Here is an 18,412-nt window from a genome sequence, read left to right as displayed (position 1 = left end):
GCAAAGAGCAGGGCTCTGTCTGATTCATTTATTTATTTAGAATACACTTACAAAAATTAAACATATTAAAAAGATTAAAATAAAGCAACGCCTGGACTAATTATTAAGTGATTTATTACATTGAGTTAAATTTGAGTAGGATAAACATGAAATAACAGTAATCTGACGGACTTTTGTTACATTTTTAACTTACTTTGTGTACATATTAAAATATCATCATGAAACATTTTAAAGAGCATTGACCAGTCAGATTAATATGAAATATCAACCATTTCTATTTTTGTCTAAAAAAAAAAACAGACACAACAGCAGCTAATTTCTGTATGTATTTATGTTTGATATTTTTATTTGAGCACATATTAAAATATTAAATATTCCGTTCAAAATTGATTGAGGCGGGAAAAATGATTTTTTTGATTTGTCTGAAATTTGATTTGAGTAGATGGGGGGGGGGGAATAAGTGATTACAGGTATATTTATAAAGCGTGTTATATATATGGAGAATATGATGAATGCATCTATTACATAAAATAAAAACGTGGCTACACTGAGTAGTTCTAATACTTCAACCACAGCAATATTATTGTAGATATCAAATGATAGCTTATTTATAGATACACGTAAACATTCTAAAGTATATMATTTTATATATATTTTAATGTGTTATTTATTCAATTTTAAACATAGTTTTGTGGGTTTCATGTCAAAAAATTTTTAAACAAAACATAGCTGCCTTCGTTGTTGTTTTTTTTTTTGTTTTGTTTTTTTTCTCGCCCCTATAACAATTTATASCAATCATGGAGGAGGAGGGAGCAGAGGAGGAGGTGGCGGCGGGGAGCTGTGGGAGGGGAGGTGGAGGCTTAGGGAAAAAGGAGGAGAAGGAGACTCGGGGAAAAACGCAGACCTCAGACCAGCCCATCTCGCCTCACAGTCTCCGCTCTCTTATCCCGGTGTCAGCGGAGAAATCTGATCTCAGGTCGGCGGACCGCGTCTCGCCCTCCACACTTCGAGCCTGGGATTCAGACCAGAGGAAATCGTGTACCGTCGGCAGCCAGGTCGGCACGCCAAGACTCATCCACGGCAGAGCACGGCGAGGGAACGGACAAGGAGGCTGCGAAGGCGAAGGGAAGGCTGGTAGGACCCACGGAGGAGTTTAATGCAGAAGCACATCCAGCGGAGGGGGAGAGCAGAGAGGACCGAGTGGCGGCGCATACGGAGTAGTATTACGCTCAGCTAATTTCCAACATTTTCCATTCTTGGCAGCGACAGTGTGCTCTCAGAGCCACATTTATAAGGAGAGCTAGCGGAATGTAATGCTAGCGAGCTAGCTAATGGTAGCTAGCTAATTAGCTTGTCAGGCACCCGAGAGTCGGACGTGTGATCTTTATTAAAATAGGTCACTGTTTGGCGTCATTTCACTTTCCCCCCCCTCTCCGATAAAGGCTGGTCTTTCTGTTGTTGTTTGGACAAGATTTTAATATGGTCATTATGGTCTGTCTGTAATAACCATCGCCAAGTTAGACAATAAACAGAGCGAGCTTTCCATATTGATGAAAATCTGTTCAATATTATCCGTCCGAAGCTTTTAGTGAATATCAAGCTGTGGAGGAGAAAACAAAGGAATAAAAGGGGAAGGAAAGCAGGAGGAAAAAAAGAGGAGCAGACTTTTCATCAGTGACTGTCTCCCGTCCAATGTTAATGTCGACCGACGTTGCATCTATAATGCTGCCCGTTAATCGGGGAATAATGGAGCGCGAGAGGGACCTCGAGACGGCGGCCGGCGGAGCGCATCCGAACGCGGCCGCCGGAGCCGCGGTTGTCCGGGGGATGAAGCGCGGAGACCCGGAGCCCGACGCTCAGACCGCCGCTGCCCTGACTGACCTGMCCGGGGCGGAATGCAAGAGACCGAGGATAGATGGCTCCGGTGAGATCGGACAGGTATGTAAACACAAAGAAGCCGTTAGTCACATCTGTAGCTATTTTTTATTATATGTATTTTTTTTTTTAAATCTTGTGCAATATTTTTCATACTTGGCATCTACTGAGCAACACTAAAATATATATATCTCGAAAAGGCCGCTTCTGTCTAATCAATAATGTGATTACCCCTTTCAACAAATTACACTTTCAACAAAATGAAAGTGTTGAGTGAAAGCGACACATTTTTATCAAGCAGTAGCTAGATGTTCTTTGTTGAGATCCTGAGCCTGAGCTCAGTGAGGGAGCAAACCCAGACAAAGGTAATATGATACAGGCTCCATTGCTATGACAGACAGCAGCCCAGCACAGATCAGAGCCATTCATCATGCCTGCCTCACGGTCACCCAAGGCTTTGTCACATGTTGCAAGGCACTGTAAATACATTTTTTTTTCTATTTGCACAGAAAATAAACACCTGGAATGATGATCCTGATAGGAATGCAATTAATCACTTCGTCCTCCCCTGTCCCACCCCAATGCCCCACCATCACCTCCTGCTTTAATGTGGCTAGGTGTTAAGAGAGAGGGAGAGACCGACAGGATTGGGGGAGGGGTCAACCCGAGCGAAAGACAAAGAGCAGAGTCTTTTTGCTGGAGGCTTGAAGGAGCAAAAGGGGGCTCCAGGGTGGTGTAGGGGAACTGGGGGGGGGGCGTCTCCTTAACACGGGTCTTCCCTGCTTTCATGACTCTACGGCTGAGACAGCAGAGCATCAGCCGCCTCGCTGGAATAATCTGTGGTTGCGGCGAGCCAGGGGGGCTTCAGGATGCGCCTCTCACTCGCTCTATCTGGATCTGTTGCTATTCATTACTAATGCGCGGCGTATGTATTATTACATTTTTTAATTTATTTTTATTTTTGACACCTGACATTCTTGCTCTAATCCAGTAGTTACGGGGACGTGCTGTGTTTTTAGAGCCGAAGGAACGAAGCCCAGAGTAGTGGAGGGTCAGAGGTCATCTCCTCGTAAGCGAATCCGAAGAAGACGCTGGCGAAGCTCCTTGGCGCGAGAGCAGCAAGCTAGGATTTGAATGAGAGTGCAGATAAAGCTGGGGAGTTTACAGTGCTGCGCACTGCTGGTCAGCTGTTTGAAAGACACTGTGACTTTCTTAGCCTTAACAAATATGGCTGCCTGGAAATATTTGTAGGTTTTGAAAAGTAGATGTCACACAATTGTTTTTTAGAGATTTGACTGTTCTGTTCCACAGACCTGGTTTTAAATATTCAGGATACCAAAAAAAAAAAAACAAATGAAGAAGAAGTAGTGGTGGACCGATTGCAGTTTTCTGGCCGATCACGATCTTTAAAATGACACTTTTCTTTGTCTGAAAAGTGGCAGCAGACTTGCTAAGTTGGCAACTGCGGGATGACTGGGAGATTGGCTTGAATTSGCATTTAAATATCGGCCGATTCCTGATCGGCCAAAAGGAAAATGAGGTTAGCCAACTGAATAGAGATTAAATACAAAAGGCCTGATGAATTCAACATCTAATGCCTCCTCGTTTTACTTTTTCCCTTATGAAGAGAAGAAAAGGATGAAGGTTAAATTATTTTGTTTTAATTGAAAGCTGCTGCAACATTTTACATCCGTTTTTTCTAAATCGAGTCAATATGTCGAAATACAATAAAAAGTCAATGTAGAGATGCACTGATCACATAACAAATCGGCTAATTTTGCTCCGATCGGTGATTGGCTAAATAAAAAATCCGATTTTTTTTCTTAGTAATTAAATGAATCAAAACTGAGAACTACAAAACAATAAGATGTTCTTCAATGCACTTGCTTGACTTTAGTAAAGAAGGTCTTGCCAAATTTTTTAATTTAAAAAAATTTACTTTCATTTCATTCACAGCTGCTGTATCTATTACTGAACCTGAAGCTCAGTTATTTTCCACTTTCATGTGTTATTGTGTTCAGAATAATAAAACAAAAAGAGTCGGTGCCGGCCGATCAGACGGCGAAAAAAATCGGTAGCGGTCTGAAACGGGAATCTGCGTCTCCAGTTGCATTGGACTGCGACCGCGTTGAGGCAGACCAAAGGAAAAAGGACTGAACGATACAGGCTCCAGGAATGATGGAGGAATGATGGAACAACCTGCGCAGACGAAGGACGAAACAATCTGTAGATGGATAAAGTTTCAGAAATGGATGAAAGTCTGAGGTGCGGGGTGCAGGGGGGGAGGTGGAAGAGGAAGAGGGGAAGTGTCGCGTGCGGTCGAAATGCACCAAATATGGAGAGGAAATGAGAGTCGCGGGGATGTGTTTGGGAACCGGTGGACCAAATAAAGGCCTGGAGAAAGGAGGAGAACCGGCGATACAAATGAGAAGCACTTTACAGAGGATTAAAAAAAGAMRAAAAAAAAACGTTTGAGACGTACAATCCTGGTCAGGATGGAGGTGACGAGCTCGGGGTGGGTGATCACCGCARGATCCCCACTGAGGCTGCTGACCTTCCAGTCTGCCTGTAATAATAAATGAGAATGCAGCCTCCTCCATTTGTTTCCCCCTCTTCCTCCTGCATGTCCTCTGATTTGTCCCCCTCTCTTCCCCCCTTCAGGCTTATTTCCAGATTGCTAATTGACTCCTGATTTGCAGCCTTTCAGTCCACCAATGAGGTGGAGCTATCCCCTCCTCCCCTCCCCTGCCATTTTTGATTATCTTTCCATTTGTCAGTCCATCCAGCTCCATGATGGCCGTATTGATGTTTACCCTTGAGGCGGTGCTGCGGACGGACTACAGTTCTCCCCCCGCCCCCCACCCATCCAACTCTCCCTCTCTGCGCGCGCCGCGGTCTCTCCGATCCAGAGAGCCGATTTGTCCTATCGCTGGCAGTAAAGAGGCTTTGTGTCGCGCTAACGAGATCAAAGCTTATTTAGGCGAGGGCATTAGCCAGACTGATCGCTGTGACGGGCCAAAGCAAGAAGCGGAGGCCTGGACGGAGTAATATTAGGTAGCGAATGTTAAAGGTTACTCAGCATGCAGTTTAGGATTCGCGCTCCGGGCCTGGAATGCAAAATGCAGCTGAATATTATAGGTTTTTGATGTTGAGAGTGGAACATCAGATTTTTATTTTTTTTAAAGTGGCTTTTTGAGCAAAACTTCAAACCATAAAGGAAAGCTTAGATGCTCCGTTTAAGTGCCAGACATTGAAAATCTGCTCTGGACCCACAGGATGGAAGCTTTCCTACCATTAGCTGAACGCTTTTAGTTATCTTAGCGCTACGTCGTCAAGGCTCGGCCTTTCAGAACAGAAACAATAAATCAAGTAATCGCATGATAAAGTAAAACCAGCTCGGATTTCCATTTTTATCTTCTACCAAAACTGGATGATAATAAGTAACTTACCCCTTTTCTTTTTTTTTTTCCAAGGACAGTTTTGTTTAGAGACTTCTTCATTCATTTTATTTGTTGTTTTTCTTTATTTATTTTGGATATTTAAAATGTCTTCCAGTTCCAGTTTTAAATATTCATCACTATTTCAAGTTTATTGATCTCTGAGAATAAAACAACAATAATTAGCGTTTATCACAATAACTTGCAGTACAATGTATCGTTCAGCAACATTTGTCATCGTGACAGGCCTAATCATGGCAATTTATTGTGAAAATATTACAAACGTATCCAGCCCTTTTTAAAGGTGTAATAATGAACATTTGGTACAAAAATTAAGTGATGTAAAATTTTGAATGTGAAGGTTTTGCGTCATGATTATTGTTTGGAGGCTTTTCTTTATTGTGCCTGTGAAAATGATTTCACCTCCAGTCCGAAGCAACACGCTGGAGTAATTCAGGCCTAAACAGGCAATATTATCCCCACCTATAGCCTCCAGAAGCCTGACCAGCTGGAAGACATTTAATACCACACATATAGAATGACTGGATGTGATATAATATATTATGGAGGCACCAATCTAAAAATTTGGGCCGATATGCTTCTTTGTTTCAGTTAAAAACTAAGCAGTATGCTGTGCTGCATCACTATGGCTGTCACATGACCGCACATGCTACATGGCTAACTCCCTCTGAAACGCATACAGAAACAGCAATAAGATGGGGATGGAAAAAGATTCTTCATATCATCTCGGTATTACTTATCGGACTGATGGCGAAATGTTCAAAATTGCATCAACAGGATCCTTTGTGATTGCAATATTTCACATTGTAGATTTTAATGTTGTGCAATGTTAGTGTTTATTCCACCAGTTGAAAAATCTACAAAAATCATACGTAGTAGTTTCACTACGATGTTTTTTGACAAAAGTGCAAAAAATAAAAAAATTTGAAGTGAATAAAAATCATTAAAGGACATTTGAACACCCTACAGTTAGAAATGTGATTGATTTATACATTTTTGTATATAGCGCTTAGCAACAACCAGCTAAGGTGACCAAAGTGCTTTACAGTAAAAATCGTATTACGAGAAAAAGAAAATGCAAAAACAACAATAAAAGTAAGGGAAGCCACCGTTTTTATTAATAAAGTAAAGTATGCGATTAGCGATTGTTGCACTGGACGTCCAGTCGGCCATCTTGGTATTTGAACTACATGTGTGAACTGGAGGAAAAATTGCGCAATTTTTTTTGTTTTTATAACAATTTTAACTTCTGTTACATGATCCTCGCACTAAAAAAAAATAACCCAAGTGCCTCATTGTGTTACATTAATCTGATTTGCTGTTGCATAATCCATATCAAAATTAAAGGAGATTATTGATAACAAAACTGACAATTTACTGTCTCTGTTTTGGTAGCTACTTACAAAAAGATCTAAAACTTCCTATTTGAGACCCTTTTTCTTCCTTTCTTAGTGAGCATTAAAACTCTCCAAAATAATAGAGGTTTGTCCACTTCATTTGAAATGGTTGGAAGGTAATCTGCAGATTTTTAAAAATTTTTTTTTTAGCTTTTCCCTTTCACTCACTGAGCATAAGCTCAACATACCCCCGTGTTGAACTGCTGGTGTGGAGCTGTGCTAATTGTGCGCATAAAAGTGTGCTGCTTTGATTCGCAGGAGGTCAGCTCCAGTCCCGCCGCCGTCCGACTTCGGGTTCCCCGCCGCCGTTTAATGATTGCTGTTAAACTTTGAGCCGCTGCTCAGCGGAGTCACCCTTGACTTTTGAACCGGCAGCGATAAGCTAAAAAATTTCGCCCAGACAAAAGTTGCTCAACTCATAATGTCTTTCTCTCTCTCTCTCTCTCTTCGTTCAGCTCACTTTGCTGCTGCTTTGTTTACATAAGTGCAGCAGTTGTATTGCCAAAGTGTGGAGGAAGAATTGGATATAAAAAAAAAAGGAGGGAGGAGAAAAGGGGGAGTTTGCATGAATACAAGAATAGCTCGGCATGTCTGTGTTTGCTCCTGTAGAACGACACTCTGTTCTGCTCCTTAGCGTGCCACTTGCATGTTCAGCCTCCCTTTATGGTCATCATGTCACAGCTTCCCCCCCTCCAGCCTCACAACTCCCTGCTTGTCTCCTCCCCAAGGCTGCCCCCAAACTGTCACATGTGCTCCCATCTCCACCCACCCACACAGCCAAATGTCAATTTAGTGTTTCCCTTACATGGGGGTCATCTGTGATGCACTCCCGCTGCTTTGTCTTTGCAGCCCGAGTGTCACGAATGATCCATAATCTGTCATGCAACAGCACCTTTAATCAGAGGAGATTGCGAGAAGTACATAAAAAAATGCAAATACACCATTGAAAACTTCAGAGTGCAACTTTAAGGTTTAAGCTGCCACGCACCTTTAAACTTTCCAGAATCTGAGCTTCATGTGATTCCTGAATTACTGCTGCTGTTTTGAAGCTTTTCTCTGCTAGGATGCTAATTTTCGCTGGTTCTGTTTCCCCTGTAAAAACTATAATGTAACAAAATATGAAATGGGTATTGAAATGATTTATTTACAGAGGGACCCCCCATCTAGTTGGGTATTAACAGATTTGCATAGTTTTCTGTGGAACAGATTTCTCTACTCATCTAAAATATTAAAAAGAAAATGCTGCTTGGGAAGTTGAAATAATGAGGTGCAATGCTACCTGATGTGCTATTGAGTGGCGTTTGTATGTCGTCCAATCCAGTAATACCATCTCTTTTCCTTGGTTCTGATTGGCTGTTTTCCAAGAGCAGCGCTAAGGAAGACTATAGGTGCTAACTTTTACATCTATGGTTTCCACTGTGCGTACTAATACAACTTAATTTGGACTTAAAGCTTTGTCATATTTTGTGGTTCTGTTCTGATGATGAAAGTGAGTACATGGACTATGACTTCTTCTTTAGCTAACTGTATGTTGGCAACTGTGGGTCAGAGCAATTATCGCCCCGCGAAAACAATATGATAAATGCCCAGCTGTAATCTTTAGGTATGTTTGATATTTGAACTATTAAAATTGGCAGTTCTACACAATTTTAGAGGGGATCTTAAATATTTGTGGATTTGAGTTGTTTGTGGTCCCCAAAGCTTGATTTATGCCTGATGCCCATGCCTTTTCTGCACTGGTTGCCGTAGGTGCTCTGCACTACCCTCTAGAGTCTATCAGAATATGGGCTACGGTGGGAATGAGCCACATCCAGTATAAATAAATGCTGCAAAAGGTATTTTTTCCTGATTCCTTGGTTTACTATAAACACAAAATAATTGAGTTGACCTTTTTTCTGAGTGTCCATTTAAAATGGGCGTCTCATATTGGTAAATTAGTGCAGTTAGCGCAGCTAGCATTACTAAAACCAGAGCACGTATACCTAAACGTTCACCCTGACTTTTTCATAAAGCCTCCAAATACATGGCGTTACATAACTGAGATTATAGACTAAAAAAGGATAAGGAAGAAACATGCTGTAATACGTTAACCCTTCCTGTTAGCACCTGAAAGTGTTGCTCTCTCTCACAGCTGGAATGAGCTGCAGAAATGTATGAACTTATCCTAGAAAACACAGCTTGAGAGTTTTTCCTGTTATTTTGTTGGAGCAAAAGAGACAAATGGTGAGACAAAGTGTGCTGAGAAGAGGTGGGAGGTCACTGCGTTATGTGTGGGAAACTGTTCCATGAACTAGAGAGCACAGTGTTTATTGATGGTGCAAAATGGGCTAATCATTGACAGCTCAACAAGACTGACACTTCATTTGTAAATATTCTGCTGAAAATCTGCTTTTAGTTACTATGCAACAAAACTCGCACTTGACTGACATGACATGGGTTTCATTCAGTTTTATATATTAAAAAGACAAATAAATGAATATGAAATAAACTTGTGCAAATAACCAAAGCGATAGCTCGGATTTCTGTCGCGCTACATTTTTAGTCAATCAGTCTGTTACCTGTAGAAACAGGCAGTCTGCTTCCACAGGAACCTGTTTGCAGTATACGTTAAAAGATCTGCTCTTCGCAGGCCACACAGGCAGCGGAGAAGTAAACAGTCATCAATAAGTCCATCCTGCGAGTGCCCTAAAGCTACATCCTGTTGTTCAGTCATGTCTAGGACTCCCACTCTCTCAGAAAACGCATTAACTGAAGCTTCAAAGAAAGCGACCTGAGAGGCTCCGACTGTCTCGTTCTGTGAATACATTTTGTTTTCTCAAGGCCGGACCGAGGCATGGAAATAATCCTCAAGTGCTTGAAGAATCTAGTTTGTTTGGGCTTGTTTACGCCATTGTTTTGGCACGTCAAAAAGTTGTACCCCGTGACCTAATTGCTTGACTTTCAAACGGGAAAAGTAACTTGTGCTGAAACTTTTTAAAACCTGGCTATGCCTTGATTTCATACTAGCTTTTAGCATTGATGAAATGGTGTATGTTTATCATAGGATGAATGAAATCGTCTCCATGGATGTACCGACTGTACAAGATTTTTCCTTTTTTGCCAGAAAGCAAAATTGCATTAATTTCTTCTGACTTTAAAATTTGGCTTTTGTTTTAGGAAGAATGACGAGTCAATCTTACTCTGGATGGCTACAGTAGAGGAAGATTCCCTGCAGCTGTAGCTTGTTGACTTTGGATGATGTTTCTGATGATATGTAGTAAGGCTGAAACGATTCCTTGAGTGATTCGAGTACCTCGATTATTAAAATTCCTCGAGGAAAATTGACCTGCCTCGAAGCTTCGTTAATTTATGTTTTTATCATTTAGCGCACCGTGTTTCAGCCAGAACATTATTTGCGTATAATTCCGGGTTTTCATCGTTTTTGTGGGACCAATAAACATCCTTAAAATGACCGGCGCAATGCCGGGAGTTCGGCAGCCTTTCTGCTCCGGAGCTGCCGGTTGAACAGCGGGAAGAAGCTGAGGAGGATTTATACAGGTGAGCGGAGAGACTGAACACGGCGGGCGGCTGAGGGTTGATGCTTACAGGGTAAGAGCAGCTTTACGGACGAACCGCACAATAAACTTGTATCATCCCGGTCTGAACAAACGGGAGGCGGAATATGGCTGGTAGATGAGTTTCTGAACGGAGGAGCCGTAAATATACCGTATTGCTCCCCCAGTCTACAAAAAAGTAACTGGTAGGGAAGCTCAAATGTGGAAAAAATAGACTGATGTTGATATCCGATAGTAACACTGGTGTTATGGAAGATTTACCAATATTTTATTTCATAATTGTTTTTATCCGATTACTCGATTAATTGTAAGAAAAATCTATAGATTACTCGATTACTAAAATAATCGTTTACAACAGCCCTAATATGTAGTGAGGTGCAGTTGAAGGTCTTACTGAGATCTCTTGTTGAATGATTGACATCTAAGCAGTGCGTCCTTGGTGGGATCTATATCTCAGATATAACTTAAAAAATCAATAGTTAAGAGTTGGGAAAGTATATCATATAAGATTTTTGAAGGAAAACGCAGCTGAAAATCTGAAACTCTCTCCCTAATGTGTTGTTTGTAGTTTGTAACATCTGGTTTCAAGTATTGAACTTTTCGTGTTACATCTAAGCGGAAGTGTAATTTTGATAGCAATTCTTGTTCAAATTCAGTTGATGGGAATAAGAACGGGCAATTTGAAGCTTACTTTGAAGAAGGCTTGTGAAAGAGAAATACTTCTGAGTTAGCCTGATGTAATCTCATCAGTATCTCCAAAGGCAACAGTTGTGTTTTTCTTTATCTCCACAGAGTTTCCCCCCAGAAAACCTGCCAAGCCTGTTGTTAGGGGTGCTAGGACAGTCCACCAGAGACCTGCCGTGTTTTTGTGTTAAAAAAATGCTAAAAGTTACAAAGATTCAGAGGTCCACAAGAAGACGGGCAGGGATGATGCAATTGGTGCACAATCTCTTGTGTCCAAGTTGAATGTGTCAACTATAAGCCTAGCTTAATCTATTCTTATGGTCACTGGCGTATAAAAAAACTCTATCTAAAATAAACAATGCTTAGCCTGGTGGCCCGCCAGGCTTATAATATACTGGGGGAAATCCCGCACCATTGTGTCGACTGAGGCTATGTTGCTTGTGTTCTTAGCTTGGTAGTGGATCAAAGTCCTGTTATCAGAGACCCAGACTGTTGCTAAGCTACTGTCTAAGATTAATGTCAGTCACTGGAAATTTACCAACATAGCTTACAGAACAATATTTTAGGTTCTACACAGTAGTTTATTTCAAGAAATCTTGAATTTACACTAGAAGATTTCTGAGATTTATCTCAATAGCTTGTAGTTTTTTTTCCCAAGCAAATTTTTGACGATTCAAACTCATAAATGTCCTTACATTTTCTATTAATTTTCTTAGATTTTTCAGCTGAAATGCTCTCCTTTTTTCTACCTACAGTGGCCCTGGCACGCCGCCGTACAGTAGCGTACGCTGCTTACCAAAAAATTATTTAACTCAAATCAGTTTTTTTGTTTTGCAACTTTCTTTGCAAATTCCTCCTCAGTTGCTGTGCCCTGCACCCGGTGGTTGCTGCCCCTTAACTCTCCTGCATACTATCATGACCAGCCTTCGCTTTCGTACTCCAGAACGCATGAAACGACATCTACAGCATTTCAGTTGAACGTGGGCACGTTTTAGCTTGGCCTCAAGTGAAAACTCGAGTCTTTTCTCTAAGTATCTGTTAGCGGCAGCAGGTGGGGCTTCCTCAGATCCGGCGTCGTTCCTAGCACCACGAAGGCAGCCTCTGGTGGCAGAGTCCCGCTCCGCGGGCTGTTCTGCTTGGTACCTCCGGATGCCTGCAGCAGCCTGCCTAATTACACCCTCCTGCTTCCCCCTCACCTCCCGCCCTGCTCTCCTCCCCCTCTCTCACCATCTGTTGACCTCATGTCATTCCGCCTTCCTTCACCACCGCTGCTCCCTTTTTCTCCCCCCTTCTTGCCTCCACGTCCAACCCCGCTCCTTGCAGTTTTCTCCAGCTACTCCCAACTTTTTTTCGTTCTCTCCCTCCTAAAATAGCTGGCGGGAGATAAAGAAAATAAATAAAGCCAGGCGCCCTCTTTCAGGTTTGCCCTCGCGTCGAGTTAAGAGACGGGGACTGAGAGAGTGGGCGGCCGTGTTCATAAGCGTGTGACTGGTTGTCTGTGCCTTTTTCTGATCTCTGCCAGCGGAGTCTGAAACCAACGCCTTCGAAAAGTTGCGGGGAAAATAAATAGTTTAAAGCCATATGGTTTGTAGAAATAAGAGTTTGGGGGGTGGGGGTTCATCCTAAAAAATGCCTGCGCTTATTTAATATACTTCAAAGTCTTTGAATCAAAGGCATAATGTGGGTGTTTGAATAAAGAAGGCAAAGATCAAGTACAGACCCCTGGCCCCTTCCCCCATCCTTTAAGAAAATATAAGTCACATGACATTTTTTGCTTGTGACTCATTGTCTCCGTTTCGCTCATGTTTTTTTTCGTAATATTTTACTCCCCTTTCTTTACTTTGGCCATCTTTTCACCCACATTCCTTCATCTGTTTTCATCAGCTCCTTTCTTTTCTTTCGTTCTCAGCCGTCCTTCCCCCCGCCATCACTCCCCCCTTTTCCACCAGCAGATTGATTCCAGATGTTGCTAAACTCATCCACCCCTCCTTCTCTCCCTCCTTGTGTTTTTCTTTCCTCCATAAACTCCTCCCTTCTTTTTGCCTTTTTCTTTCCTTTTTTCACCGTGGAGCCTCCAGAGACTCTACAATTTGATGGTTTGGGATCGTTTCGACTGGCGTTTCGACTGGCGTTTCTGCGGCGCAGCAAGGTTTCCTCTCACTTCTCATCACCAGTGCGTCAAACGAACCCGCTCACGTCGACCGAGGAAGACGCATTCGGGGCCTTTTGGTTAACGGGAAGGAGTTAATTGGGGGTAAATACAGAAGAAGCGCTGCAGATGTTTTAGAGCGTCTCCTAAAAACGTGCCTCGGGATTCGTAGATCCGAGGTTCTCGGCCCCTCGCGTCATCAGCGGTTCGTCCTCGGCTCAATGCGAGCCTGTAAAGGAGAGTGTTCCCCCTGGGGATGAGGCACGAGGGGGAAATTGGTTCCAGATGAAACAGGAAGTGGAGGGAAAAGACAAAGAGGGAGCTGTTTCAGGCGGGGAAAAGGGAGGACGGGCCCCAACTCCCGCTTCTCTGACAGTCTGAGTTTACAGCTCGTATGACAAAATGCTATTTTTTGTTTGTCTTTCCGTTTATTTCCTTCAAATTTGGCTCATTTTATGAAAGCCATCTTGTTTCTATTCTCCCTTGGCTTTCAGTAAGCACACACCGTCCAGACACAAATTTATTGGTCTGCGCATTAGCATTACAGAGCTCTGTGGTAGTCAGCACAATTGAACCTTTTAAAATTTTTTGTCAGAATTCAAAGAATTTAGTTGAGATTTTGTGAAAATAGCCAAAAATTGTGAAATCTAAGGAGACATAAAAATCTGGAGAGAATATATGTTCAGGTACTTTTACTCTGTCCCAATAACGTCACACACGTAGCCGCTCTCAATAAGTTATCTCCAGTGGAAACTGAGGGTGCATTTACAACAACCCTACTTAGTCCGCTTTAATCAAATTCTAGTCTGTTTGCCTAGAAAGTCATTTGGGGGCCTTTAAACGCACAATCCAACTCTGATGCGGACCAATAAAAGCAAACTCTGGTCCACCTACAAGCCTAAGTTCAAGTGAACTCTGGTGCAGTTCGAACGCATATGTGAACGCTAGAAAGAGGAAGCGTACTACAGCGCAAGGCATTTTGGGGTAAATGCAACCAAAACGATCATGCATGTGTCTAGCGCTAGCTGAAGAAATTGCTTGTGGTTTTCTGCCAAAGACAAAAGAGAAATCCTATAACTTCTAATATCTGGCATTTGACAAAGGGGAGGTGTGAAAGCGAACCACAGCAGCTGAAAATGCAACAAATGTTGCAAATTTGGTCAAGTCAAGTTTGTTTGTGTAGCACATCTCAGCAACGAAGCAGTTTAAAGTGCTCTACACCATAAAATATCACACAGTAGCCAATTATAAAACAAGAAATAAACGTTACACTTTGTTAAATGCCACCATCAAAATCATCAAACAAATGAACATCACATATATGATCAATGTTCCAGTTATTCTGAATCAAATTAATCTCTACACAAGTGGGTTCCTATCCTTGATTGTAAGGATGTCGATGTTTCAGCAGTTTTCTGGTTTTCTGGAACTGAATGCTACTTCTCCATGTTTGGTTCTGGTTCTGGAGATGAACCAGAAGACCTGAGTGGCCTGGATGCTATGGCGACAGGTCTGTAATGACCCAGTCGAACCAAGTTTACCGGACTGTCGGTTGTGAAAACACCATGAGATTTGCAACACCCGCCATGTAGTCTGATCTTGAGCTATTTTTACAAAGAAGAATGGTCAAAACTGTATCTTTACACGTTCAAAGCTGATAAAAATTTTGTATTTTTTTTAAAACCCCTGAAGACTCTCAGCTTTAATTGGAGTGAATGTTGGTTTTACAAAGCTTTGACTCGGTGGGCCTTAGTACTGTACAAATTCCTTTACACAGCTCTGTCTGTACATCTGTGTTTCCCATTATTCTCTCTCTCTCCCTGCCAGTCCCAGTTTTACAGAGAGCTCTTCTGGATTAATAGCCTTTTCTCCGTCTGTTTATATAAACTTTGTGTCATCATGGCCCTCCGTCTCATACACTTGGCCTTGATTGGCTGGCTGAAAGCAATTAGGAAGCGATTCCCGCAGCGGGCGGCTTGAGGTCGAGGTTAACTCTGTTGACAGTCCTCGGAGTCTAAATCTGCTTTTTTTTCTGTTTTTGGTTAGCACAGCCTGCAAGCTCATGGATTTCTAATATTTCCTGATTAAATTTACCCAACACTGGGGTGTATAGTTATTCTCAGACACGTACGTGTTTCTTTCTGTTACCCCTCCAGGCCTTCCTCTCTCACCCTCCTCCTTTCTGCTCAGCCAGACTTGCGCTTCGGCTCCTTTTTGAGTGCAGAGACATGAAACTCACCAGGCGGTCGTGTTTTCTCTGCGAGACGTACCAGCAGGCCCAGAGTCATCTCTTTCTCTCACCCTCCCTCTCCATCTTACTGCTGTCAAAACATCAGCATTTAGTTAACTTTCCCCATTGTTCCAGACCCAAACCCCCGACCCCCACCAAACCTACTGTAGCGCCGAGGCAAACAATGGATCCTCTTGCCGGGTCAGAAGCGGCACGGAGTAGGAAAATAAAAAGAGCAAGAGAGACAGAAATAATCTAATTAAAAGTAATTATAGAGCAATTAACCACAACAGTGGGTTTCTGAGTTGGGGGCGCGGGGGTCGTCGAGGAACCCGGTGCTGCCGGTGGCTTCCTATTGGTTGGGTTGGCTGGATCACAGTTCTTGGGAAAGTTGACTTGGTGTGCAGAGCTGGTTACTCAGCTTGGGTGTGAATGGTGCTTAACATTAATTTTAGCGTTTTAAAGAACCTTTTGTTCATTTTTAGGGTGGAATAATTTTACAACAGCCAAGCTTGATGTTTACTGAAAAGAAGAACTGGGTGCACACTTTTCAGTTTATTCCTAAAGTAATACATGCAAACCAAACATAAGCAAAGGCCTCCAGTAACATTTGGACAAATGTCCTTTAGCAAGTTGCAGAGAAACTGCACACTTTTTTAAAACTGTCAACAAGCTCCTGATACGATTCTGGTTAACAATATGTGTTTTTATTGAGCAATAAGGCAATTGTTTATTATTTTATTGTGATGTGTTTAATTCTGGGAGTAGCTTTGTACAGCATACGATGTACAAGATAGACTTCCCTTTGGGGACAATAAAGTACCTATCTAGTTATCTAGCTAGCTATCTACCTAGCTGGAAAATTAAAGCAAGCTAGTTGGCTTTTAAATTAATCAGTTTCCTGACAAAGACTCTGCATTTAGTGCATTTTATCACAACTAAGCTCAGGACTTTTCCAGAAATTTGATGTTTACAGCCAAGTTCAAAACCAGAAAGTTGTGTGTTTGGAATCATTGTCCTATTATAATTAAAAGGCCTTACTGAAAGACGCTGTTTAAAATTGGAGTTTAAGTGTTTTTTTTTTTTTTCTCTGTACACTCTGTTTAATTTTTGACTTTAAAGGACTCTGTTTATCAGAATTGGTTAGCCTCATTTAAACTGGTCAGATATTGAGCCAGAGTTTTCCCTGAACGTTGTTGATTACTCCAAAAAGTGGGACAATGTGCAGGTAAAGATGTATATTTTAACTTTGATTTATAATTGAGACTCTTTGTGAGTTGGAGAACATTCAACAAATTCATTCATAAAGGTCAAAAATCCCCTAAGTTTTTTGTTGGGTGATAAAACCGTAGAAAAACAGCTGTTAAAATGCATCTTAAAAATCCCCAAACTAATGATGTTGATTGCCTATAATGTTAAACTTTCAGTAACAACAATGTAACGGTGCATTTTTGTTCCTTATTTGTTTTTACCTTTTGAGAACGATTCAAGTTTTGCTCCATCGCGTTGCTTTCCACTTATTTGTAGAAGCCTAGCAACTTAACGCCGCTCTCATCCCTCCTGTTGTCTCTTTTCAGAACAATGAGCCTTTAAACCCCGGTTTCCATGGATACGCACCTCACAGTCAGGTAAGAGATTATTATTTGCTTGCAAATCTCAGCAACAATAAACTTCGAGAATCCTTGACTCAGTTGAACGCTGTTGGTTTCATCATCCGGCTGCTTTGAAAGCTGGAGAGAAAAAAAAAGGCAGAACAGACGTCACGTCTACTGCAGTTATGCGTTTACCGCTTTGTCATTGGATGCTCAAGGTTGCTGAAAAAAATGTATGTATCTCTGTTTATACTTGGGGTACTATTAAAAAAAGCATTTGTAAGTTTGCAGATTTATTGAGTTTTTGCTTTTTTTTTCACAGCTCAGATCATCAAACAAATTTTATTATTGGATAAAAATAAGCCAACCTGGAGAGCAAAACAGGGTGATTGCTCATCCTTTAAATGTCTTAAATTGATGTTTTCTAAAATGAAGGCCTTTAAAATTTATTTAAAGTATAAGTTGACAGATCTTAAATTTTTTTGCAGCAGGATAATTTAATCTTCTAGTTTTTTTTCTCTCGTGGGACTTTGTCAGGCAATATACCCTTGCTAGCTTTTTTTCATCTACCATGAATATGTGTACATTTATCATAAATTGGCTGGATGACGTTCGTTTTTGCCACCGGCTCACTTCTGTTGACAACTCACACAAAGCTAAGTGCATTTTGTGCAGAAAAAAAAAAAAATCCAGGCTCTTTGGGATTTAAGACTGTAGAGTCACATGCAGTGCGAGAAGCACAACACCGCTACAAACAGACCTCAGAAACTTCACAGTTTTTGCTATGTTTGATTGTAATACAGCAGGATCCCTCAATCATCCTCCTGTATTTATAGTTTTTTGGTCTTAAATTTTATTCAAGCTGCCATTAAAAAGGTCTTTATGGAAAATATTCCGTAGACTGAAATGAAGGTGTTTGTCCTGTTATATTTGATATAAAACTAATAGCATTTCAGGGGGAAAAAAACACATGATGGTCAAGTGCTACCGTGTTACTACAAATTACCATAAATAATGGAAACATAAATTTTGTTATGTAGCAGAAATTTTGATGGAGAGTCTTGGGCCACAAGTTTGTAAATCCCAAGGAAATGGATAAAATCATGAACTGCATGTTTTATTTCCTCATCTTATTTCCATGTGATAATATAAGCAGTTTTAACATCTAAAACTTTATGACAAAGCACATGTTCAAAGCACTGTGTGAACGAATACTTTTGCCTCTTTTCCTCATCTGATGTCACTTAGCAATTTGATTTTGGGAAATCGGTAAACGTCTCCGTTCCTCCCCGTCGCCCCGACTCGTTTGTCCCGCCTGCTGGATCAGAGACGCGCCTCGTTACCGCGACGACGTTTGCGACTCGGAACGTGCCGCAAACGCTGAATGGATAGCGGAGCCGCTTGTGACTAAGCTTCCCTTTCAAACACTCGAACCCTCGGAAAGTGGGGCGAAATTATCCCATCACCGGCTCG

General features: G+C 41.6%; 1 protein-coding gene across 4 annotated transcripts in view; it reads left to right on the top strand.

Moving 5' to 3' along the window:
• Window positions 1-851: 851 nt before the first annotated feature.
• The window catches only part of LOC103468414 (RNA binding protein fox-1 homolog 2-like), a 64,970-nt gene continuing 47,409 nt past the window's right edge, over window positions 852-18,412 (top strand). Inside the window, exons 1-2 of one of the 4 annotated variants that reach the window (XM_017306272.1) lie at window positions 852-1,938; window positions 16,925-16,975. In XM_017306272.1, coding sequence (XP_017161761.1) covers window positions 1,693-1,938; window positions 16,925-16,975 — 297 coding nt within the window. In that variant the 5' untranslated portion in view covers window positions 852-1,692. The remainder of the gene's footprint in view (window positions 1,939-16,924; window positions 16,976-18,412) is intronic. The other 3 variants (XM_008415492.2, XM_008415488.2, XM_008415486.2) reach the window with 3 other exon arrangements.

Source organism: Poecilia reticulata, linkage group LG8 (genome assembly GCF_000633615.1).
Source record: "Poecilia reticulata strain Guanapo linkage group LG8, Guppy_female_1.0+MT, whole genome shotgun sequence".
Classification (NCBI taxonomy): Eukaryota; Metazoa; Chordata; class Actinopteri; order Cyprinodontiformes; family Poeciliidae; genus Poecilia; species Poecilia reticulata.
This window is presented reverse-complemented; position numbering and strand designations above follow the sequence as displayed.